The sequence below is a fragment of the Asparagus officinalis genome, chromosome 4 (genome assembly GCF_001876935.1).
Source record: "Asparagus officinalis chromosome 4, Aspof.V1, whole genome shotgun sequence".
NCBI classification, from domain to species: domain Eukaryota; kingdom Viridiplantae; phylum Streptophyta; class Magnoliopsida; order Asparagales; family Asparagaceae; genus Asparagus; species Asparagus officinalis.
In genome coordinates, this window is record NC_033797.1 from 40,127,621 (window position 1) to 40,152,711 (window position 25,091).

Sequence of the window (25,091 nt, forward strand, 5' to 3'; positions counted from 1 at the left end):
TGATAGGGCAACTTGCCCTATTCTTACTTAATAAAAAAAAAAAAACCTTTTCTTCATCTTTTATATGTTTTCCTTGCTGATAGTTGTGGTACAAGCATGTTGGTTTTTTTTATGGTATCCTTGTTTATTAGTTTACTTCAACTAATGATGGTCCTATTACTTACTTTTTGATAGGGCAACTTGCCCTATTCTTACTTAATAAAAAAAAAAAAACCTTTTCTTCATCTTTTATATGTTTTCCTTGCTGATAGTTGTGGTACAAGCATGTTGGTTTTTTTTATGGTATCCTTGTTTATTAGTTTACTTCAACTAATGATGGTCCTATTACTTACTTTTACAGAGCCTGGAATGCAGCACTCCATGGGCAAATATAACCAGCGAGTCAGCCTGATAAGGACCGCTAGTAGCAATTTCCGACAGCAACATTTTGAGCATTAACATCAGACTGAACTGAAAGTTAAAATCACTGAATAAAACAGACACTTCCATAAAATGCGTTTGACAACTCTTTTAAAACTCGGTTAGGTTTGATCATAGCCTGCTTAAGGAGTTCTCTTTGTTACGCAATAACTGAGCCATAAATGATCATTATCTGCTTTAGTTCAATTTTTGCCCAATAAGCAAATTTAGTCACAGACTGGGGGGAGATGGTACGCAACTAAACTGGTCCATGATGAGGCTTCCCCAGTTTAAAAGAGCCGCCAAACACACCCTAGTTAAATGTACATCAAAATCAGACGTATACAAAAAATTTGAAGATGATGAAAATATCATATAAATTTGTTATGAGGAAAAGTCAGTCTGGGCTCAAAAATTTTGAGCAAACCTGTCATTGCTCTTCTTCTATAAGGATGTTCTTTGCTCTGGATGATACTGAAGCAACTCAGTTTGAATGACGAAGTCAAGCAAGGATGGCAAAAGAACAGTCAATTAATTAGTCAGATATAATTCTAGGTACACCCTTGCTTTCGGACTTCAGCTTTGTGCGTATTCCAAGCATGGAGGAAAATTGGTTGAATATCAGAAGCCAGAATCCTTCCTCCACCAAGTCAGGCATCCGAATGTTACGAATGAGATTAATCTGAAAAACTATGATTTTCTACTACATTAATTAATCTGTACAGTCGACCGCCCTAAGCTTTTACACCATAACTCTGGTACTGGAAAAAGATCAATTACGTCCCCTTAGCAACAATATTCTTCATCCACCTTGGCAAGGCCAAATCAGGTTGCTGGGTGTCAACCATCACATTAAGATCAGGAGGAACAAAATCCTGCTCCATTTGATTATGGCCTGAACTCCCAACTAATTTTGCTCTCTCTGCATCTAAACTTCTCATGTGAGGTTGATGCTGAAAACTGTTGTTGCTGACAGTGTTGTTTCTAGAAACCATATCAAGTGCTCGGGAACGAGTCGTCTGTGCATCTGAAGAAAATAGCGTTGAAGGCCTAGTTGGTATCACCATCGACCCAACTTTGGAAGGGACATTAAACCCAAAAATGTTACATCCATTAAAATTGGATTGCATCCTCAAATTTTGATTAAGGGGAAAGGGGTTCTTGGACGCAGTATTATTATTATCACCTTCATGATTTGAACTTTCAGGAGCTTTGAAATCAACCACCACAGTCTCAGATCTATTCGAGGCCATGGATGTAGAGGCAAGTGGCTGAGTTCTTCGCAAATGGTTTACTTCTGTGGCCAAATCATTAGAAGGCAATCGCACCTCCTGAACGACTTCATTGCTCCTAGATAAAAGGGGGCAAGTAGAAACATTAGGTGAAGAAGAGGAAGCAAATGGTGGAGATGCAGGCATCAAAGTTGGCTGGGGTTGTTGCGATTTTGGAGCTTCACTCTCTTCAATCCACCCAGGGCCAAATTTGGTACCGGGTGGAAGTACCCTTTCTATCTTTTTGGCTGCTATAGCCCAGCCAATGGGTCCAAGATTTGCAGCAAAGTGAGCCAAACTTCTGGCATAAGAATGCTGAATATGAAGACCATTCTGTTTGCAAACAATGTCAGTTAAGAATTGAACCTTTGAGATTAGATAAGGCCAAGTAAAATTTTACAGTTAGAGAAATATAAACCAACCAAAATGAAAAGAGACAAAAGAAGAATAGGGGACACTAAAAATATGCTTTATAGGCTTATGTATATGGAGATAACATGATTGTGAAGGACACTATGTTTTCAGGATTTATCATAAACTAGATAATATAACTGAAGCTTTAAGTCTAGTGTAATGAAAAAGAGTTTTCAGCAAAACCGATAATGGTAAAGCACGGTACAGCAGAGAAGTTAATCTGAATGCCAACTGCAAAGGATTCAAGTATCTTAAATGGTACCATAAAATGTTGCTTACCGGCTTCAGTTGCTTCCTCTCTCCATCAAAAGCAGTTAATATTGATGGTTCTTCAAAGGCTGATGGATGGGGTTGATTATATGTATTTCTCCGGTTTTCATCTACAACAGACATCTTCCCATATTTTGTGGAACTCCCTTTTGGTCCATAGCCTGCATACAAGAGAAACCAATTTTTGAACAGATGCTGGAATCTCATCTAAGGGAGCAGTTTACTAACTGACGCAGGACCCTGACCTGAATATTCTTCATTTGACTCCGATTTGCGCAAACCTGCCCATCGAAATGGCTCAGTTTGACGTAGATTATAAGGAGATCTTGCAGATACAGAACTGAGGCCAGGCCTTTCTGGCGCTGATCCTTTTCTTGATAAATTGTTGGCAAGGTTAGACAGGTGAGGGCCATCTCCAACACTTGCAAAGGTTTCATTGGAAGAGAAATCAGAAACTTGTTCAGGCCTTCCAACTGCTCGATTGATGTTTTTAGTAGGAGGTCGACCTCTTCTGGCAACAATCTTTGGCTCTGGTTGATCATCATCACTTTCTTGCCTTAAGTTCTCAAAATTCTTTTTCGCAAGTTCTTGGATGGCCCGTGCCTATAGATATAAACACCTCTAAGTTCTAAGATACAAAACAGTGTAATAATGAATTGGTTTGAAGCTGGGAAAGGAGCCGTTAAGGAAATAAGAAAGATACCTGTCGATAATATATGGTGTCAGCTGCATTATACTGCATAGCATTTGAGCTGATTAAGAAAACATCCTCCTGCATAAACATGCATAAGACAGAAAATCAAATATAACACCATAGTAATTATGAAAAACAAAAATACATCTGTACTAGATGGTATTTGTTCCCACCAGTACACCAATCAAGAGGGAATGTATTATTTTCTACAATTGCATATTTCCTTCTGTTATGTCATTGTCAATAATTTTGTAAGAGCATTAGTTATAAAGCTGAATAAAGAACAAACAAAGATGAAAAATAGAAGAGAACAAATGTTATATAAGAAATCAAGAATAGTACTAGATGAAGACGAACAAGACATATGAAATCTGGAAAATCTGGAAAATGTCTTCTATTGACAACTAAACAGCTATATTCACACTTTTCAACCAAAAGGAAAAAAAAACACATACACACACACACTATATTCTACAGTACATAGTGTGGATGCTGGCATCTGCTGTTGAACATTTGCACTCCAAAACAGAAGGTCTAAGATGTACTCATATATTATAAAATATCCAGCAGTGTTTTCCAATTTGGTTACATAGTTGAAGAGACTAAAAGAGACATGATACATCACTTGGTAGCCTAGAGAAAAGAGTCATAACTCATAAACACACCAGATGCATATAAATTGGATAATGATTAAAGATCAACTTGGCCGCGCTACAGACTTATTTTTGTTTCTCAAGTGCACGCCTCAAAACTTGGACAGGATTGAGTTTTAACTATAAAGTACTCTCATGGAACATCCGTGCTTCTTAATAAATAGAAATTTCTTACCAGGTTTGTTGTACAAGAACCAATAGACCAATATGTTGACCAAGTGAAAGAAGCCTTTTACTAAACAATATTTACTTTAGTCTTCTAAAGCAGTAACAAACTCCAAAATCAAATCTAGCCATTTCACTACCCCCAGCCTCATGACATCTTATACTGTTTACTAGTAAACTTAAGGTGGAAGCTTTAAACCCTGAAAAGGAACTCTCAACATCAGAGTTAGAAATTCAGTTAAGTTCACATATCCAATATTATCATTAAATTGTATTTGGAGCATTTTCAAATTTATTTTATCAATACATAAATCCTCTAAAACTAACTCAAGGAAATCACTTTTGCATATTTCTATAGTTCAATGAGGAAAAAGGCTCAACCTAGAGCGTTGTAAGTTTGTATAGATGGAAAGTCTTTCCGACAAGATACTGCCATCAATATTGGTATGCAAAAGATTAGAAATTTTCACCGCAAATAGACTGTCATCAAATGCTAACATCCACAAGACTACATTTATATTAGCATACAAAGAGAGACCACAAACACTGGTTAGTGTAACCCCATACTCAGGTATTCTACTCAGAGGACATAAAGAATATTCAAGAGGGTGTCTAAAATTGGATACAAGTGTAGATATCTTGTCACTCATGTTCCTAGTTCGCATAATTCGATAACAGAAAAAAGCTCCAATTAAGTGCTCGGGTCATGCTGACAAAATGAGATCATACATGCTACTCTTATTTCATGCTCAAACGCTGTAAGTTCATCCTCTCACACTACAACATTTTTGCTCAGAAGGCTTGTGCCTGTTCTAATATGTTCTTGTTTTTTTTCACTGTCCCAATCATTGGTGGCATGTATAACCAGTTCATGGCATTAACTAATCAAATTAGAAAGTACCCAAGTAGTTGATAATTTTCCTTTAATGAATCCATAAAGTAATAATCTAATAATATATCTGCTGACCGCATTTTTCAAAATTACAAAGGGATTATGTATGATATAGGCATGCAACTGCAGCCAAGGCTAAGCTAATTAAGTTACTCTGTATTCCTATACCAGCAAGAATAAAGTATGCATATGCTCATATAAGGAGAATAAAATAAGCAAGGAAGCATAGCTCCAAATGCTAACACAATGATGCTAAATATTAATTCAAGAGTAGATCAATTTCCAGAACACCCCTGTTTCGTATTAATTTGTCATACACTCCTTTGACAGGATGTCTAGAAACATCTAATAAGTACACCATGTTAGGCATGAATATGAATCTGAGGGGACATAAGAACACCATTAACTACATGTTTATTTGTGAACACCCTTTTCTTTTAACATAAAAAGTATATGTTCAAAGCACCTTAAGCATAAATAAGGAGAAGCAACTAGTTACCACAATGTTTTAAATCACAAGAGCAATTATTACACTTGATTTATTCATATTCATTTGCAAAATATAATGGATTGTTGATAAACATGCAAATGAGTGGTGAACATGGGACACACATGCCATGTCAGTTGTGGATAGATGTCAGATACCATAGTGTCATGAATATCATAGTGAAATACCCTCTCTATGGAAGTTCTCTTGAAAAAGAAATTCAACATTAAGAAACATGAAATTAGACTAAGTTAATTCAGAGTTCTTATTCAAATAACACGTGTAAGTCTATATGTGCCTCATAAAAGAGATTATTCAGAATTAGATAGAAGTTTGTGATTATGTTCATCAACAATCATCATGATTGCACACTTACTCTTAAACCAAACAGCTAATTTGAAACAAATTGTTTAGTAAGCTATAGTAAGGATCAAATTTATGCCAGAACCATCTACCTTCTCCAGTTATAAAGAAGGGAAACAATAAAGCACTCTTGTAATCGACCTAAAATAACTTGCACAGAATTTAAGTATCACATGCATGGAACATGGTACTGAATGTCATGCAAGAAGACATCAAATTAAATGCTGAAGGGCCATATTTAACTAAGTACAATAGTCTACAAATATATATTGAGAATATTCAAATACTGGAGCACTATAAAGGGACATGTCTGCCTAAGGATATGAATATTAAATGCTTCGAGAACCGAAAAAAAACTTGTTTAATCAAGATAGTCACAGATAAAGACACCTTATCAGATTCACAACACAGTAGCATCAATACAGGGCATGACAAGGCTAATCAAATGCATTCCAAAATTTTAACTGATCAACAAGCAAGAAGAAACAGAATGTAGATAACCTCAAGTCTCAAGAAACTAAAGAAATAACAAAAGCATGAACATAGTAAATATGAGCCCCTCAATTACCTCGAATTGTTCCAAGTTTGAATATGCTCCACTTGAAAGCTTCTTCTTTATCGTCGCAAAATCAATTGGGTGCTCAATTATTTCATGGTAGTCAGGAAGCTATAAACAAGACAGATAAAATAAAAACAAAAAGTCGCTCACAATTTCAGTAAAAACCACTGAAAGATATTGATAACATAAATCAAACTCTTAAGTTCTTCCAAAGCCCACCTCTTCAGGGTCCACGGGTTCAGAGAAAACACCATAAGTATCTTTCCTGAATCCAAATAAAAACATTATCTCATTAAAGGTCAAAAGAAAGGCAAGCAGCTACAAAAATAAGAAGCATAAAGGGACAAAAAGAAATAAGAGAAGGACGCACTTCTGGAGCCTATCAAGGATGAACTCCAACAACTTTTTGTCAGGCAAAGGTGTTGTGGGTCCCAAATCTGACGGGATCTCCCCTGCTGCCAACAGGCAACAGCAATTAATTTATTTCAAGTACCACACAAAAAAAAATCTGAGAAATTAGATGTTTTCCCCTCGGATGATGAATTTAATGCATCGAACCTCGAAGAGCATTGTCATCGGTCCCTTTCGAGGGATTGTTCCCTTCTCCCTGATGAAAAAAGACGCCATTTTTCCAAATTAGCCCCCCAAAAAGATAAGATCTATAACAATAAAAGGAGTGAACAAGACAAAACCACGAACTTTATTCAGAAAAACAGCAGTTAGTTTTTCTTTACGGTTAAAAAAAATCCTTTTTAAAGATAGGACTTTGGGATATCAATCGAGAAATGATTGGAAACTTTGACCAAAGTCAAATCGAAAACTTTCACAACCGCACGAGTTAAGAAAATTTCAAAATAAATAAACAAATATTCCAAATAAAGAACGGAATCCAAGGGAATTTATCCAACCGCAATAAACGCGCGCAAGATTCCCGATCCGTACAAAAAACCGCCAGATTTAAATAATTGTCACGCTGATCTAACTCCTAAACCCCACAGATCTCGCGCTAAAACCTCAATCAAATAAATTGTCCAATTAACTAACGAAACTAACAAGCACCTTTTCTTGATCGGCGTCGTCCTGAATTCGGTGGACGAGCTTGATCTTCTTCTCTCTCCTCGTGTCATTGGAACTGTCACCATCGTCGTCGTCGGAGTTAGGGTTAGGGTTCCGGCGGGTGGAGCGGCGGAGGGACTTAGCGGCCACGGGGGATCGGAGGGAGTGATTGGGGTTAGGATTAGGGTTAGGGTTTACTCGGGATTGCTGTTGTTTTTGGAGGCGGAGGCTGCGTTTTTGGAGATCAAGGAGAGAGGGGCGGCCTTTCTTCTTCCTCTTGGGCTCTGCTGGCTTGTTGTTGCCCATTTTCGGACCCCTCGCCCTCCTCGTTTCTCTCTCCTCTCTCTCTCTCTCTAGAAACTGGGGCTAGCTTTTTTTTTGGAATATTTTTATTGCTTTTGTTTTATTGTTCTTTTTTCTTTTCTCTTTTTTTTTCCATCTACTCCCGTTTTCGGCTGCTCTTCGGAACGGCACTGCACGTGATGTTCGGCCTCATAGTCACGCGACGATTGCGTGATTCGGCCCGTAAAGAATTTTCACGCGAAGTTCGTTGCGCCCAATGCTGCGCCTATCATAAACAGGTGGGGCCTGCTTTTGTAGGGACAGTGTGAAAGGTCACGTGACGGATTATATCGTGACGCGGAAACTTACAAAAAGACGTGTTTTGTGGGGTCCTTTGCGAGTTAAAGTTCAGAGTGGTTCAACTTAACGCCTTAAAACTTTTGGGGTTCGATGAAATTTACCCACTCCTTAATCTGCTACCTTTGACATTTGGCGAACATGCCCTCTGAGACCTTGCTTATTTACCTTTTAATAACTAGCGCTAATCAATTTACTTTCGTACTTGGTTTTGGTGAGGCGACGGTAGATTCCATTTCCCTCACAAAAACTGGGTAAAAATCACATCGCAGTTCCCAAATCACTGATCCATCGCGATCACAAGTTTTCATTATTATTTTTAATTCTATTATTATGACTCCCACGCGGCAGTCCCGTGTTTTGTCTAATAATTCAACCAATTCCCTTTCTTCTCAATCTCATCTCTTTCATTTTCTTTCTCTTTTCGTATAGATTTTTAAGAGGGATCATGTGCATAGCTGCTTGGATTTGGCAATCCCACCCTGCCCACCAACTCCTCCTCTTCCTCAACCGAGATGAGTACCATGACAGGCAAGCCCAAATCCTATTTTCCAACCAATTCCTGCGATTGATGGATTTTTTTTTTTTGATGCCTCAATTCGTAAAATTTGCAGGGCTACAGAGGCAGTGGGATGGTGGGGCGAGGGAAATAAGAAAATATTGGGGGGTAGAGATGTAAAAGGGGGAGGCACGTGGCTGGGATGTACGAAGGATGGGAGGGTTGCTTTTCTTACTAACGCGAGGGAGCCTGAATCGATCCCTGATGCGAGGACTAGGGGTGTTTTGCCGCTGAGGTTCTTGGAGGTACTCGCCAATGTTTTTAATTAATTTTGTTTTGATGATGAATTAGTCAAGATTTTCTCTTGACTGAGTTGGTTATGGTTTTGAAAGACCACCCAATAACTGCATCGTCTTGATTATTTACCCAATTAAATACCCCATGTTGTAAATGTCTTTTAGAAGAATTTGCTTTGTCGCCAGTTAATCCCATTTTCTTGCTGTAGGAAGTTAGCAGATACCAATTACCTTCTCCTTTATGATTTTTGGTCTTTGTAATATGGACAAATTTTCAAAATGAACCGATTTCGAATTTTAAATAGCAAAACCGACCTCATCGAAATTTAAATAGGACAAATTTTCAAAATGAACCGATTTCGAATTTTAAATAGCAAAACCGACCTCATCGAAATTTAAATAGCAAAACCGACCCTTTTCAGAAGAAAACGACCTCATCGAAATTTAAATAGCAAAACCGACCCTTTTCAGAAGAAAAGGGTCGGTTTTGCTGCTGAAGTTTTTTTACGACATACACGGGACTGCTAGTCCTGTGTATTTCGTGGCAATTTCGAATAACACGGGACTAGCAGTCCCGTGTTTATTACAGAGACTAACGAAGGTCTGCAAAAAAGAAATGCACGGGACTAACAGTCCCGTGCATTTTACAGAGCCTGCTGTCTCTGCAAAAAACAATAGCACGGGACTGCTAGTCCCGTGCAATTCCTGGGCGCAATGAAATGCACGGGACTAGCAGTCCCGTGCATTTCCTGCACATTCACTATGCATGTATTTCTGCTACGGGATAATTCCCTGTACAAACGCATATTTCAAACGCAACAATCATAAATTACACCATTGCATAAACACATATATCAATTCCCTGTACAAACTCATGTCAATTCCCTGTATAAACACATATCAAATCTAAAAATCATAAAATACACCACAAACGTACGAATCCAAATCCAACAAATCACGCCACAAACTTACGAATCCAAATCCAACAAATCACGCCACAAACCCACTTACAAATCTAATAAGTCACACCACAATCTCAGCTACAAATCCAAAAACCATCTATTGTCCCGAAATACGTTTGTAATGTACATATCAAAATAGGATTGTAATTTATATAACAATACCAATTAGCTTACATACATCCAAGAACTCTTCTCCTCCTCCTTTGTCTTCGGCCTCCTCTATCCCGACCTTCGATGAGTTCATGATCCGGTTGCGTTTGTGGTTGTGACGGTCCTGCTCCATCGTCAACACGTTGGGACGGTCCTGCTCCATCGTCAATTCTGCGTCGTCCTCGTCTGTGTCGTTGTTGACGTGTGTATACTAATTGAGGTACTTCTCGTCCATCATGAAGGTCTTCATGAGTTCGATGTAAGGCTTGGTGAAGCCTCTGCATTATCGACTGATATATTGATGCATGTTTCTGTGCTTCGGGATATGTACCTGCGAGAGATAATTCAAAAAAATCCGAAATGCAAAAATTACTTTAAAATTCAAATTACAATATGTAAATTTTATATTTAATTCTATATTACCTGCATGAGCCAATTCCAAGCCACTATTTGCAATGGTTTGAACATCAACTATTGCTGATACCTGCAAATTTTTAAAAAAACATAATTTAGCAATATTGAAAAATTCTAATAAAAATAAACTTAAAATAAATTTAAAAATACTTACTAATTCTCTCTCATCTATACCCCGAGGCACATATCCTCTTTGCAACTCAACCGGGGATGTGGTCGCATGGAGTATCCATCTTCTAGTTATCCTCCAATACCAAGTGTAGTAATCTGATTCCTGGGGAGTTGGCTCGATTTGCTCAACAATACAAAAATGTCTATCATTCCATCTGTGTATATAATTTTGATGCTCAGCTGCCCAGTCCTTTTGTTGGCCTCCTTTCTTCGCCTTCCTCTCTATTTTTTCAACAAATTGCGGAACATGTTGTGCAAGACCAAATTGTCGAAGCACGCGGTCCGGTACATGCATTTCTACTATCTCGAAACATATTAGAGGAACTCTGGCTCTCCATATAACTGGGTATTCTGTGCATATCGGGGGTAGATGATCGAGAAATGGGGTGTAGGGCTCCCATTCCATCTACAGAGTATTACATATAATTGTTGCATATCATTAAAACGAAAGTTGATATATAGAAGAAAAAACTCGTTTTTATAGAAATGATACCTGAAAAATCTTCATGCGGTCAAGCTCATTTCGGTAGAAATCTAACTGTCTCGCCGGGGTCTCGTCAAAACATTTTTGGACATTCCATCTGTGTTAGTTTCAAAATTCAGTACCAAATGAATAACTACAATTATATTTACTACGTTAAAAAATATAATACCTGCATCCTAGTGGAATTTGTCCGTCTAATTGTAAATTCACGCATAGTCTCGGCTTCAAATGCAGCCTCTCCCATGCCCATACTTGCAGTAAGCTGAGACACCCTTTGAGGTCACTATTTTTCATGAATGCAACCTTAGACATCTCTCTATATAGGTACGCCAAAACCGCACTACCCCACGATAACGCACCACACGTGTCCAAGTCCCCGATAAGTGGTAACCACCTAGCATTTTCATAACATTTCAAGTTATCAAAATAAGCTAAATCAGCAGACATAATTGTAAATACTGATAAAAATGATACCTGGCATGCACTTTATCTTTACTCGAATCTGAAAATAATATTGAACCGATTATGTGCATAATGTATGCACGTGCATGTTGCTCAATCAATATTGGCGGCGCATCAAAAGGCAACGGCACCGAGAAGGTATTTTTTAGCCACTTCAATTTAATATTTCCTCCAGGCATTGACTCTGGAGCTACACCTAACAACTCCTCACACTTGTCCGGCCAAAAATGTCTATCACTGCCGGTAACGCACGGACCATCTATGCGGAGACCAAGTATCATAGCTACATCCTGTAGCGTAATAGTAGACTCTCCCATTCGGAAGTGGAAAGTGTTGGTCTCCGGCCTCCACCTATCTATCAAAGCGGTGAGTAGGGGCCAATCGAGCCTCATCCAACGAAGCTTTGAACATGTCAAGAAGCCGGCCCGTCCTACAGCTGCTATTATGCGCTCATCCTCTAGATGCCAACGGCTATGGCTGAGGCTATGATCAACCATAACAATATCCGGGCCTCTCTGTAAAGCAAATGAATATATAAGAATACAATATTATAAGAATGCAATATTGAAATTATAAGAAACTTAGTTACCTCTGTCAAGGATATAACATGTGAACGGTGTCGAGGCTGGTCATATAGGACCTCATCACTCGTCGGTCCAGGCTCCATGGTGTATATACCTGCACATACAATTATAACATATCAATAACCGATCCACGACTAATTATATTGTCTACATTAAAATAAATCACAATTTGAATATGTCAATTATTACCAATTAATTGCTATCTATTGAGTCTAGCTGGACAACGAGGTCGAGTATGTCCCGGTTGTTTGCAAAGACTACATTTTTTATGCTTGACAATTCCTTCTCGTCCTTGATCCATGGTTCCCCTAATTCGTACAGATCGTGGTCGACCTGCTTGTCTCTTGTATTGAGGTGGAATTAGTCGTGGTCCAGTATATTCGGGCCAATACCGACTATCATCGGGTGGATGAAAACTCTCACTGTATGTCTTTCGGTAATGAATTGTTGAATACCATGGTGAACAATACCGATTATATGGAATTCTCGCACCACCCGGCTGATTGGAGGAAGCCGCAAGAACATGTGCACAAGGTATTTTTTGAAGTTGTGGTATGTTACATGTGCAAGTGCAATCAACATCAAACAGTTTAACGGTGTAGATACCGTCATAATCCTGTACCTGCCATTCATTGTCATTGAATACAGTAATTTGACATAATCTTGCCGCCTCAATTCTTCTATGCAAAATAGACTCATTCTTTGGTGTGTAACGCGTTGTCCAGTCTACACCGTCCTCACGCCTTTTGTTGAAGTATGAGTTTAGCCTATAGAACGTTCTTGCAACCAATGATTGTATTGGCATAGCTCGTGCTCCTTTAAGAACGCCGTTAAAGCTCTCGGAGCAATTAGTTGTCATCATGCAAAACCGCACACCCTCATCCTTACATAATGCCCATCGATGCTCGAATTGAGGCTTCAAGTTATGTTCAATCCAATTATGTGCATCTAATGACAAAGACTTGATCTTCTCTCTACAATGTTCATACACTAATGTATCGGTTGCACACCCAGCTTGCCACAAAAGATTTTGCAAATTAATCTCACCGTGTTTTTTCTTAAAATTATCTCTTATATGCCTCAAACAATATCGATGGTGATGTGGTGCACCAAAACCCTCATGTAATGCCCTTATAATTCCTTTCATCCTATCTGAGATAAAAGTAATTAATCTGGGCGCACGGACACTAGGAATCCACTTGTATATAAGTTCAAAGAACCACTTCCAACTAGAAGTATCCTCTACCTCCACAACTGCAAATGCTAGAGGAAATAAACCGCCATTTGCATCTACACCGGTCGCCACAAGAAGCACGCCTTTGTACTTGCCATATAGATGTGTACCGTCAATGCTCAATAACGGACGACAAAAAGTGAAGCCCTTAATAGCCGGACCAAATGCCCAAAATACTCGAGTGAACCTCTCCATCCCCGGTGCAATCTCTTCAGACAATATTTCATATTCAGTACCCGGATTATTTCGCTTGATAGCTTCGAGATACTGTGGAAGTAATTCATAAGATTTTTCCCAATCTCCAAATATTTTCGACAACGCTTTCCTCCTTGCATCATATGCCTTATATTTAGATATCTTAATGCCCCGCATATCATATACCCTTTGAAATATCTGACTTGCATTTAGATCAAGTTCAGCTCTAACTTCAGGCATAATTAGCTTACATATATAAGAGGAAGATGCAGAATAATGATCGACGTCCACCGACGGATTGCAACATGTATGAAGCCCGCAATATCTAGATATTACAAATTGCCCATTTGTTGATTTCCTCACAGCGGCATTTAGCAACCAAGGACATTTCCTGTTTCTCTCATCTTGCTCATTTGCATGCTCTACTTCATTCTTCTCGTTGAAATAACATTTTACATAGTAGTTGGTTGTATTAGTTTTTACAGGCTTGAAATTGACCCGATTTTTTATAGACCATTCTCGCACCGCAAAGATCAATGCTTCCTTGCTCTCGAATAGGTCCCCTTTTTTAAAAGTGAAGTCTTCAGGCCGTTGAAAGTTTGGACCAACATCAACAAATTCAGCTTGCGAAGTATTTATCCAATCTTCATTATGAAACTCGTCGGGCAACGGATCTTCAGCTTCCACATAATCATTGTTAACATTAAATTGATCCATCCAACGAGAATCATCATCGATTCCAACTGCCACATGCATGCTATCAATTTGCACGTCTTCTTCTTCAATATCTTCTGAGTCATCATTTACTTCTTCTTCTACAATTGATCCGGCCGGTAGATCACCCGTAACATAGCCCGATGCGTCGTTAAATATAGTACTTGACGTTCCACCAAGAGAATGCCCACTTAAATGTTGTAGTTGACACCACGGCTCTTGACTTGGAGATGTCATAAAACCACTCGACTCATTGTCTAAGTCCATCATCCGAGAAAACTCTCCTTGTGGTCGTGAAGCTTGGGCAAATTCTTGAATCGGATACTTCTCAATGAACAACTCAACTGACGCTTGCTTCTCCACTAATTGTTTCATGTCATTCAATTCCTCATCGTCGGTAATCGCCACAGCAATAGTTCTACTCTCATTTACCGGACAATTGAAGAACACTTTAATTGCATAACATGCTTTATTAATTTTCGTAACTCTGTGTATTTCATTCATCATTGTAAATATGTTTTCTTTCTTTTCCATCCCTAGACTTCTATCGTTGTAAATATGCAGTTCATCACTGTTCACAGTTTTATATTATTAATAAGTTGCATAGGTTCCTTGGGACATTGGCAATTCATGGCATCTCTCAGATATCAATCGCTGCAAATCCTTTGTTTAATTTTATTTCTGCCCTTAATAGAATAAACATGTTTGTTTGAACTTAGATGGATCTACTTCCCGACGCCTTCTGTAATCAACTGGAAAATAGTTTTTGCATAGGAAGTTAGCTTGTTTGTCTTCCACTTTTTCAATGATATTTTGAACTCATTTTATAGCTAGAAAGAAAAACAAATCTAGTTAAAGTTTATTTGTCGCGAATTATGCGTGCTTTTCTTTTGTGTTCCCTACAAAAAAAAACAAGTTTACCGAAATTAAAAACTACGTTGTAAATTCAAAGCCGTAAGTTTGGAGTATTATGTAGTTTGCCTCATTAATCTATGTAATTCTATACACTTGCTCTTTTCGAATATTTGATCTGTCTGCTGCTATATGACGTTTAGTTGCATGAAACGTGCTGATACGATTCCCTTACAAGTCCACTGACAATCTTTCTTATGGCCTTCGGAAAAACCCCAGAGCACAAAAAGCCCTCACGAGTTTGCAGAGGAAATTGTTCAAGAAGCAGACTATTACAATGGATTTAACTTGATACTTGCCGATCTTTGTTCGAAAACCATGGTTTATGTCTCCAATAGGCCTAAAGGAGAATCCGTTTCAGTTCAGACAGTTCCTCCAGGCCTTCACGTGCTCTCGAATGCACAATTAGACACTCCTTGGCCTAAGGCAAGAATTTTTCCTCTATTTATTACCTTCATGCAGAAAAACTTTTTTTTATCTAGTTTGTTTGTGTTTCTCTCTAAGTAATCTGTGCTTAGTCCAATACTTAAAATCTGGAAATAGACTGTATTCCATCACCACTGGCTTCAAGTCCCTTGATATTTCCAGTAGCTATAATTCCTGTGTTGATATCTCTTATGTTAACTGCTGGGAAGTCTACCAATACTATTACCCAATGAACTGCTTTTTAGTCATATCTTTATGATGCATTTGTGTACAGGAACTCTAGTTGAAATATGCCCAGTTATTACTGTCGAGTTCTGAAGTAAGAATCTTATAACAGTTTTCCGTGATATGCATCGCTTGGTTACTTTCGCGAACTTAAATTTCCCAATCAATGTGCAACTCTCCTTATCTGCCTACAGGCCTACTAGGTTTTGTCCACTCTATTTTCTTAGTTTCCTTTGGAGTGGAAGACTTTGGTGAAGGCTTAGACGAGATGCTATTGGTCGTAGTAATATCCATAAACAAATTACAATTTTTGAGTTTTATTTCTATTTGGCTTTCTGGCTTATATCATGTCTCATAGAGAAGTAAGATTTATGTTGAAAATTATATCATCTTCCCGGATCTTCTTGAATCCATCCAAGTAACTCTGAAGCATGACTTTGTTCTGTTACGAGCTAAGTTTCATAATTAATAAGACTATTTCTTAGAGTAACCACCGAAAAGCCTGGCATGATTTGAGATAAACCCAAAGTTTTGGAAATGTCAGTTAAATCCCAAAACTTCTGGGCCATCTACAAGACCCCCGCAATATATCAAGCTTTTTCCAACCTACCTCCCCAAATGGTGTAAACCCCAACTTTTTTTCCAACGTACTCCGCAATATTTCAACACTTTACCCTATTTCTTATCTGTTCAATTGCCCAACATATTTTGCGGAAATCCCTTTGTTCTTCAGAGTTTTCTTGCCTATGGATAAAACACTAGCTAAAACGATTTAGTTTGGTTGTGCTCCATACCCAACCACCATTTTGTTAGGAAGGTTCAGAGGGCAAAGATTCATAATGAAATCAGACACGAATATAACTATGCTTTCACAGGATATCGCCGAGTTATTTTTTATCTGCAGGCACAGCGCCTCCATGACAACTTTAGTCACTTACTAAAGAAACACGGGGATGAAGAAGTCACTGCAGAGGAGGTTATCGAGAAGCTGATGATGGACAAAACGAAGGCTGATATGGATGAATTGCCCATTACGGGGTGTGATCCTGATTGGGAATTCAACTTGAGTTCCATCTTTGTTGAAACCGATACTAAAAGGGTAAATAAAGAGGGTTAATTTATATTCATGATAGAGATATAGTAATTAAACTCTTTTGATAAATAAAGAGAGTTAATATATATTCATGATAGAGATATAGTAATTAAACTCTTTTGATGAATCATAGGGTCGATATGGAACTAGAAGCACGGCAGCGTTTTCTGCAAAAGTGAATGGGGAGGTAACTTTCTATGAGAGGTATTTGGAGAGAGGCATGTGGAAGGAGCATAAAATTCAATATCAGATGGAAAATGGGACTAAAGCTTAAAGCTAATTTTGGTGATCACTATTTATATTGTAAGTAACTAATGTTTCCGTTGATGTAAAGAAGTTAAAATATCTATTTTTCAATTGTAATAGTGTTATGTATCCCAGGAGAGTTGGTAAATGCATTAGTTTGAGGCAAGGTAGATTTAGGAAGTTCTTCAATTTATGCATTAAAAAAAGGCAAATAAAGAAATAGTATATGCTTAGAGTATATCTAATTATTTGAGCCTATCTAATTAGCAAATAGTATATGCTTAAAGTAGTCATTTGCTTGGTTAAACCTAGCTTATCCAGATGAGCTTATAAACTAGTTTTTCAGGAGTTAGAGATTTCCAAGTGGGGTTTAAAAGCTAGCTTAATAGGATTTTACCAAACATGTAGATAAACGGGCGTGCTTCGAGAACCAAATCAAATAAATGTCGAGATAAATGCCAAACAAATCAAAACAACGGTAAAAATCCAAACACAATAGTTTTACATGGTTCGGCAAATTGCCTACGTTCACAGGGCAAGAAGGGGATTGAGTTTTCACTAATAGAGAAGAAGAGTACAAACTGAGATTACAAAATGCTCAAACCAATCAACTAATCTCACCAACAAATCTCTTAATCTCTCCAAATAAACCCTTAAACAATTGCTCAGAAAAACTCTCCTTTTTCTGTGCTCCAAATATCCCCAACCAATCTCCAAACAAAGCCAAAGACCCTAATTCGTATGTTGGTATTTATAGCAAACACCAAACCCAAACTGAACAGGAAACTCAAACTGGGCCCTGACCCGATTGGCGGTCGACTGTCCAAAGCTCGCGGTCGACTGCGATCCAGCGACAGAGACCAAAAAGTCTTACAGGGTCTCGCGGTCGACCGCGGCGATCGACCGCGTCAAGTCCAGGCACAAACCCTGGAGCCGTGCACGATTGCGGTCGACCGGCCTTGCGTCGCGGTCGACCGCGCAGCACCCAAACAGACTCCTGCGCTATCCAAAACCTGTTCTGATCAAAATTCATCGCGGTTTCTTCAATTCTCCACATCGTCGAAGTTTCTACCAAAAACTGAGCCGACACCAACCAAGACAAATGCCTCACTTGCTGCTTCTCAATCCTCAGCAAGTCGAGACCCAAACGGGAGTGCGAACACTCGCTCAAACGCCGATATCTACTCACCAAATCGTTTGCATCATAAAGACTGCCTACGTATCCTCTTACCCAAGGAATCAAGCATTCACGTAGTTCACTCAAACGGCCTCCAAAGGCCCTCAAACAAATAGAAAAGTCTGCAACTTTTCACTAATATTATCTGCATCCAAATTCAAATGATCTCTAATCTGTGTCACCTCAGCTGGAATCCCAAACGATGCAGTATGATCTGGAGTATGTGGAGTAGCATCACCCTCCACTTGTTGTGATATCCAAATGGCCTGATAAACACTCTCTACCTGCTGAGAGTCAAAAGTGACATTCCTGCTCAGAACAAAATCAGAAGCTCCCAACCAATAATCAAATGAGCCTTCGAATCCCAAACGTGCGATCGGATCAAATCTCACATCCTCGATGTGACCAAATGCTGGGTAACCAAATATTCGACGCCAACTAAAATCTGAAGCAGCTCCACCAGATCCAAAATCTCCAAATACAGCAGTCAGCGACCTATGACTAAGATGACCCAAATATGTCAAACCTCCAAAACTAGAACCAATGTTCGACAACCAACGCCGATCCCCCTCCAGAAAGGAACGACCAATCACAACTGTCATCTCATCTCATCGCCCCAATGTTTCCACACCAATGAAGTGTCTCCAATTGCCGTGAGCTCGGCACAAACACAGAAATAGGTCCCTCTTGTACCTCCCGCTAAAATCAGAATGAAGTACCTTCACCTTCTGCCAATACACTTCTTTAACTATTGTTGACTACTAGGACTTCAAAACCAACGAGACTTAGTTGCAACCCACAAATGCCTAGTACAATCCCCAACATAGGAAACCCAAATATCAATTTACCTTCCAATTATGCCTCCTTGGAAGGCCCCTAAATGCCTGAATGAACACCAAATAGAAGACCCCTCAATCATCGAATAGAAGTGTCAAACTCCACCTCGGTCTCCTTGCTCATACCAACATGCTCAAAGGACTTCAATATGCAGGTCAAGGGCACTTCTCAATAATCCAATACACCGTATCATCAACAAATAAATAACCCAGTCTTAAATCCTTCTATCTCGGCCAACGATCTCACCCCGCACGACGGCAACGAGATCCACAAATAGGAAAAATCCCACATTTATCTCCAAACGAAGCCCTCGAAGAGCCTCCAAAGCGATCTACTCCTCCAAATAGCCCAAGGGCCAACAAATCAATACGGAACAAACGAAGAATAGATCCAAACTGAAAAAGATAGAGTCTTTACCAAAAAAATTCCACATTTCTCACCAACTGAAACCCTAGACGAGCTTCCCAAATCGATCTACTCCTCCAACCAAGACAAAACCCTAGATTTGAAATCTGGAGCTCTGATACCAATTGTTGTGCGCGGCGCGAAAGTGTGACAACCAAACGGGCGTGCTTTGAGAACCAAATCAAACAAACGTCGAGATAAAGGCCAAACAAATCAAAACAACGGCACAAATCCAAACACAATAGTTTTACGTGGTTCGGCAAATTGCCTACGTCCACGGGGCAAGAAGGAGATTGGGTTTTCACTAATAGAGAAGAAGAGTACAAACTGAGATTACAAAACGCTCAAACCAATCAACTAATCTCACTAACAAATCTCTTAATCTCTCCAAATAAACCCTCAAACAATTGCTCAGAAAAACTCTCCTTTTTCTGTACTCCAAATATCCCCAAATAATCTCCAAACAAAGCTAAAGAAACTCTAATTCGTATGTTGGTATTTATAGCAAACACCAAACTCAAACTGAACAGGAAACTCAAACTGGGCCCTGACCCGATTGACGGTCGACCGCCCAAAGCTTGCGGTCGATCGTGATCCAGCGAGAGAGACCAAAAAGTCCTACAGGGTCTCGCGGTCGACCGCGCCAAGTCCAGGCACAAACCCTGGATCCGTAGTCCTACAGGGTCTCGCGGTCGACCGCGCCAAGTCCAGGCACAAACCCTGGATCCGTGCACGATCGCGGTCGACTGGCCTTGCACCGCGGTCGACCGCGCAGCACCCAAACAGACTCTTACGCTATCCAAAACCTGTTCTGATCAAAATTCATCGCGGTTTCTTCATTAACCAACTTAGATGTCCTTTTCACGAAGAATCTAAATGCATTCATCAAAACTCAATGGTGTCAATTTCCTGCACACAGATCCCTAAACGTAGCCGCTCATTCTATTGCTGTAGCTGCCGCATCATCATCCGAGCTTTGTGGTCATTGGCTCCTTAATATTTACTAAATATATTTCCCTCAACAACAACGACAACAAAAGGAAAAAGCCTCCAAAACACCCTCTTGGTGCATTTCAATAAATCCTCCTATGTTGTCAGTATGGATGTGGAAGATGTCTCTCATCGCGTATTTTGTTTAATATAGGAACATAGAACATATGGAAGAGTTTTTGTGTTATATCTTGAACAAGAACCATTTTACAAAACAAATATAATATGCATGCGGTTTTACTATCTACTAGGGTCTTCTAACCACCTTATAAAAATGAAAAAACTCATAGCTATTTCACAAATGCAAAATATAATAGAGAGGTCAAGACCCCTAGACAATAACATCAAAAGGTGTAAGATCGAAATACAATCCTCATGATCAAAGTGGAATCCTAAAGATAGAAACGTCACCATATTCAATAATGCCAATAACGTTGCAAACTCTGTGTCTGAAAAGGTAGCCGTATGCGGTGGTGAGGGTTGGGGGTTGGGGGTTAGGGGGTAATCACAAAGAGTAGGGAAGAGTGTAGTACATGAGGTGATAAAATTTGTAATAGAATTTTGTATTCTTAACTAAGGCCAAATTTCAAAAGGGAGAACACGTTTTGAAACTTGATGTTAGGAAAAACTTGAATCTTCAAGCTGCAAAATCTTTGTATTCATAATTAAGACATGTTATAAATCAAATTCCAAAAGAAATACATTCATCTACAATGCACATTCCGAAGTTGAGTTCCGTTTTAATGGAATTTCAAATAAAGGTTAATAATCACATTTTTATTACATTTTTAGACCCTCATTATCTATTTGATTTAAATAAAAATGTCATTAATAAACATGTTTTTATCTTAATTGCAGGTTAATGAATAAAAACCCAAAAGAACTTAACATTTCATCTCTCAAAAAGTCCAAGAAGTCCAAGCACATACACACAAGAGAAGATCGACCGAAGAACAAGATGACTGAGTATTGATACTGGTATCAATACTGAGTTTATTGTTGTGGATTAAAGACTGAAATTGATTAACTTCGAGATCAAGTTTAATCCAAGGGTTGATATTTGCTGCAATACTCTATAAATAGGGGTAGAGAGTGAGAGGGTTCACGTGTGAAATATTTTATAAAAACTCATTTTGGAGAGGAGTGTTACTCTTAATTGAGAAAACCTTTCAAATTGTAACTTTTTATTGTAATTAATAAAGAAATATTTTCACCTCTTCAATTTTTTTTCTTCTCTTTGTTTGATTTGAAGATGAAACTGATATGGAGATGAAGATCAAGAGTAAGGTTTGCTATCACCTTGAGGCTAGAACCCTCTTGGGATGTAAAATTTCTCTTTGTTAATAAATTTATTTTTGCTTTCTTTTCTTGTTTAAATAGCCAAGAGGCTAGAACTCTCTTGCTTTAGATTTATTTTCATACTTGTAGAGTAGATTTACTTTCATGTCTTTACTTCCTTACTTTAAATTCTTGCATTTATTTTGTAGTTTAGATTTTTACAATTTATTTTGTAATTTAGACTTTATTTTCTTGCACTATTCGCCTTGAGGCTAGAACCCTCTTGGGATTGGTTTTTATTTTTGTTTATTTTCTCTTTCTTTGATTCGCCTTGAGGTTAGAACCCTCTAGGGAATTGCCGTTTTTTAAAGATGTGAAACTAATACTTGTGGGAACTCTATAAATTGCATGAAACTAGGTAGTGGATTCAATTCTAGAGCCCTCATATCTCTAATTGAATCCTTCATCTTTTACTTTCTTCATTTTTTTTTATTCTTGATTTTTCTCTTATTTATCTCTTTATTTTCTTTCTTTCCTTTTGTTAGTTTTATTTACATTTACACTTTATCACATCCACTCTTTATCTCTCCACTCTTAATCTCGTTTCGTTTTTATTTACATACAATCACTCTCACTCTCGCTATCTCTCCACAATCACATCCATCACTCTTAATTGTCACACACACAATATAAGAATTGATCTTGATTTTCTCCTATAAACAAATTCCTCATGGGATCGATAATTTTTTATACTATAACTTGATTATTGTGCACTTGCAACTCTAGAGGTATACTATTATGCCTTGACAAAGGTGACTGAAATGTTAGGGATACGCTTCCTCTCTATCGAGACTGAATCCACAAGACCGCAAGCTCTCCCTACTCTGAGATCCATTGCAGAAGCAATTGTGAAATCAACGCACGGAAAACTCAATTTAGTAGGGGTAAAATAATATGGATGCAAGTCAACACATAAGATTAACGTGGTTAGGCACACCATATACATCCATAACCGAAAGCTATCCATTTTTTTACTTATTTGAGAGAATACAATTGTAATTGAATCACTCACCGATCCAAACCTATAACCCTTTATACACCTACACTCAAAGTACCCAAAGAACACACTCACAAGCGCTCAACTAATCTGTGCTTTCTCTTTTTTACCTTTCCTTGTGTGTCTCTCAAAAGGTTTATGATCCTCTTTAAATAGCCCACAAGTTTCGTCCTCCAAACTTTAGCCAATTTGTTCTCGAAGCTTTTGAAGACTTGGCCACTAATTTTCTCAAAACTTGCTTACCAAGCCTCTCGAGAAGGATGGACTGCCAACAATCTCCGCCTCCAGTTGATTGCTAAGGAGATAACTAGCGCATTCACCTTGCAACTGTAGAGAACATAACAAATATCTTCTTGCTACACCACAAAAATATAAATGGACCTCCTTGCTAAACCATAAAGAGAATATCATAGGCCACTAAGAACTACCAGCTACACACAACCCGAACCCCGTAAGTTAATACTGATTTACCCTGATTTGACATACTAGCCAATTAACATGTGTAGATTGTACAAGCCTATCTTTATTGATTGACTTTGAAGAGGGACTCGACACGACCTCTTCAACAATAGGATTTCCTCCATCATCACCATTGTCCGAACCACGAAAACATGAAATCGTCTCAAAACCCGAGGCATCCTGAATAGCTTTTCCAACCTATGCACATCGCTCCCAAACACCCATTCTCTCCTGGTGTGATTTTTAAGGTTGCCCCTCGACCTGAATAGCCATAGCCTTTGGAGTCTAACAAGCTTAAGAATATCATATTCTTCCCTATCTTCAGGACATACGCCACATCACCCAAAGTACATATGACACCATCAAATATTTTGATTCTTATCATTTGAAAGCCCAAGACTCCACAAACTGAGTTATCTCCTAAGACTACCCTATCAATCTTCTACAGAAGCAAATCAAAATGATCTAACCTATTGCACACATGCACCACCACCGCAGAATCTAATATCTAGTCTTTAGGAGAAGCATCAACAATCTTAGAGACCATGATGATATCTCCATCGCCATCTATGGTCATTAACGTCGAGGTTCCACTGGAGGCACAATTACCCTTCAACCGAGGGTAATCAAATTTAACATGAACATAGCCATTACACCTCCAAGTATGCCATTGCTGCTGAACTTGGATCTGGACCTACCCCACTTAGATTCTTCCTCTCTAATTCTCCTCCAAGACAACTAACGCAAACTCATATCCCTCATCGCCATTAGATTTCTTCTGTGTTCATGGGATACTAATGCATGTTGCACCTGGTGAAAATGTAAAGTAGATTTATCAAACAGCATTGTTCTCACCCAGCTATCATAAGAATCAAGAAGTGAAATAAGAAGCAAAAAGGCCTATTCTTCTTCCTTCAGATTAACATCAACCTTTAGGAGTTGGTCTAGGAAACCCTTGAACACTTTGATGTACTCCATGAGATTCACGCCTTTAGTCATCTTTAATCGATAGATTTGTCACTTAAGATGAAGTTGTTGGTCAAACTTTTGCTAGATAAGGTTTTTCCAACTTCTCCCATATTTTGGGTTCAAGATCTTCATCAATAATATCGTTGAAGATGCTATTACCAATACAGAGTTGAAAGGTGCTCACACACCTTTTCTAGAGCTCCTCCCACTAGCCATCATCTATCTTCGTTGGCTTCCTATCCTTTCCCTTCAAAGCTTTTGCCAAGCACTATTGAGTAAGAATGTATTTTCATCGTTTTTACCAAAGAGTAAAACTCACTTTTTCATTAAACTTCTCCACAATGAAATTGTTAACATTCGCCATCATCTTTGCTCCTTTGACTTCACTCTGAACCTCTAGATCTAATACTAGTTGGTGAAACTAAGCTCCCTCTCTATCAATACTATTATGGGACATAGCTGTTCTACGAATATATGACTTGATGAGTCAGCATCTCGACCAGCCCAACAAGCCAATACCCCAGTGTCGGCGAAAAAAGCGGTGACAGTCGACATGAGAGATCCTGACCTCCCAGATGAGTCGGCATCTTTATTTTGACTCGAGAGACGGTTATTAACTAAGACAAGATAACATTCCAACTAGTTGAATAGGCCGACACTCCTGAGTCAATGCGAAAGGCGGTGTCGGTTGACACGAGAGACAACAACTAGAAGATATGACCCTATGGGCTTTGCTTCTCGACAAAGCTAAAGGATTGCCCCTATCTCAAACCTGTCAGCATAGGTGTCACTTCTCAATAGTTTTTAATCTTTGATGATTATCATTATGTCTTGTTCCTCAACGGTCTTGAAGACTCGTCGGTTGCTGGCTCCCAATACTGCTGAAGTGATCTCCTGCCACCCACAAACTAATACGTGTGGAGCAAATGATGACTTATTCTCCAACTCACTCCTCGTCACCGCCTCACTACCGTCCTGGGCATCCCCTAT

The 25,091-nt window shown here is 38.7% G+C and overlaps 4 protein-coding genes across 7 annotated transcripts; 1 reads left to right on the plus strand and 3 right to left on the minus strand.

Annotated features, from left to right (window-relative positions):
- LOC109837253 (peregrin-like) lies at window positions 741-7,629 on the minus strand. 2 transcript variants are annotated; one of them, XM_020405412.1, is made up of 9 exons: window positions 7,227-7,629; window positions 6,726-6,774; window positions 6,538-6,619; window positions 6,387-6,432; window positions 6,177-6,275; window positions 3,058-3,126; window positions 2,600-2,957; window positions 2,364-2,515; window positions 741-2,003 (listed from the first exon to the last, which is right to left on the minus strand). In XM_020405412.1, exons 1-9 carry the CDS (start codon window positions 7,527-7,529, stop codon window positions 1,176-1,178), a joined length of 1,986 nt encoding a protein of 661 aa, XP_020261001.1. In that variant the 5' UTR covers window positions 7,530-7,629; the 3' UTR covers window positions 741-1,175. The 2 variants fall into 2 exon arrangements, with proteins under 2 accessions (XP_020261001.1, XP_020261000.1); XM_020405411.1 differs by having other exon boundaries at window positions 6,538-6,622.
- LOC109837256 (transport and Golgi organization 2 homolog) lies at window positions 8,016-21,459 on the plus strand. 2 transcript variants are annotated; one of them, XM_020405417.1, is made up of 7 exons: window positions 8,016-8,116; window positions 8,295-8,393; window positions 8,477-8,666; window positions 15,159-15,365; window positions 16,495-16,689; window positions 16,817-16,986; window positions 21,197-21,459. In XM_020405417.1, the coding sequence occupies exons 2-6, from the start codon at window positions 8,311-8,313 to the stop codon at window positions 16,955-16,957; spliced, it is 816 nt and encodes a 271-aa protein (XP_020261006.1). In that variant the 5' UTR covers window positions 8,016-8,116; window positions 8,295-8,310; the 3' UTR covers window positions 16,958-16,986; window positions 21,197-21,459. The 2 variants fall into 2 exon arrangements, with proteins under 2 accessions (XP_020261006.1, XP_020261005.1); XM_020405416.1 differs by lacking the exon at window positions 21,197-21,459 and having other exon boundaries at window positions 16,817-17,099.
- Window positions 9,941-11,311, minus strand: LOC109837254 (serine/threonine-protein phosphatase 7 long form homolog). Its single transcript, XM_020405413.1, has 4 exons — window positions 11,008-11,311; window positions 10,848-10,935; window positions 10,338-10,760; window positions 9,941-10,253 (listed from the first exon to the last, which is right to left on the minus strand). Exons 1-4 carry the CDS (start codon window positions 11,283-11,285, stop codon window positions 10,053-10,055), a joined length of 990 nt encoding a protein of 329 aa, XP_020261002.1. The 5' UTR covers window positions 11,286-11,311; the 3' UTR covers window positions 9,941-10,052.
- LOC109837255 lies at window positions 11,370-13,073 on the minus strand. Of its 2 annotated transcripts, XM_020405415.1 has the most exons (3): window positions 12,074-13,073; window positions 11,890-11,978; window positions 11,370-11,815 (listed from the first exon to the last, which is right to left on the minus strand). In XM_020405415.1, the coding sequence occupies exon 1, from the start codon at window positions 13,029-13,031 to the stop codon at window positions 12,084-12,086; it is 948 nt and encodes a 315-aa protein (XP_020261004.1). In that variant the 5' UTR covers window positions 13,032-13,073; the 3' UTR covers window positions 11,370-11,815; window positions 11,890-11,978; window positions 12,074-12,083. The 2 variants fall into 2 exon arrangements, with proteins under 2 accessions (XP_020261004.1, XP_020261003.1); XM_020405414.1 differs by having other exon boundaries at window positions 11,890-13,073.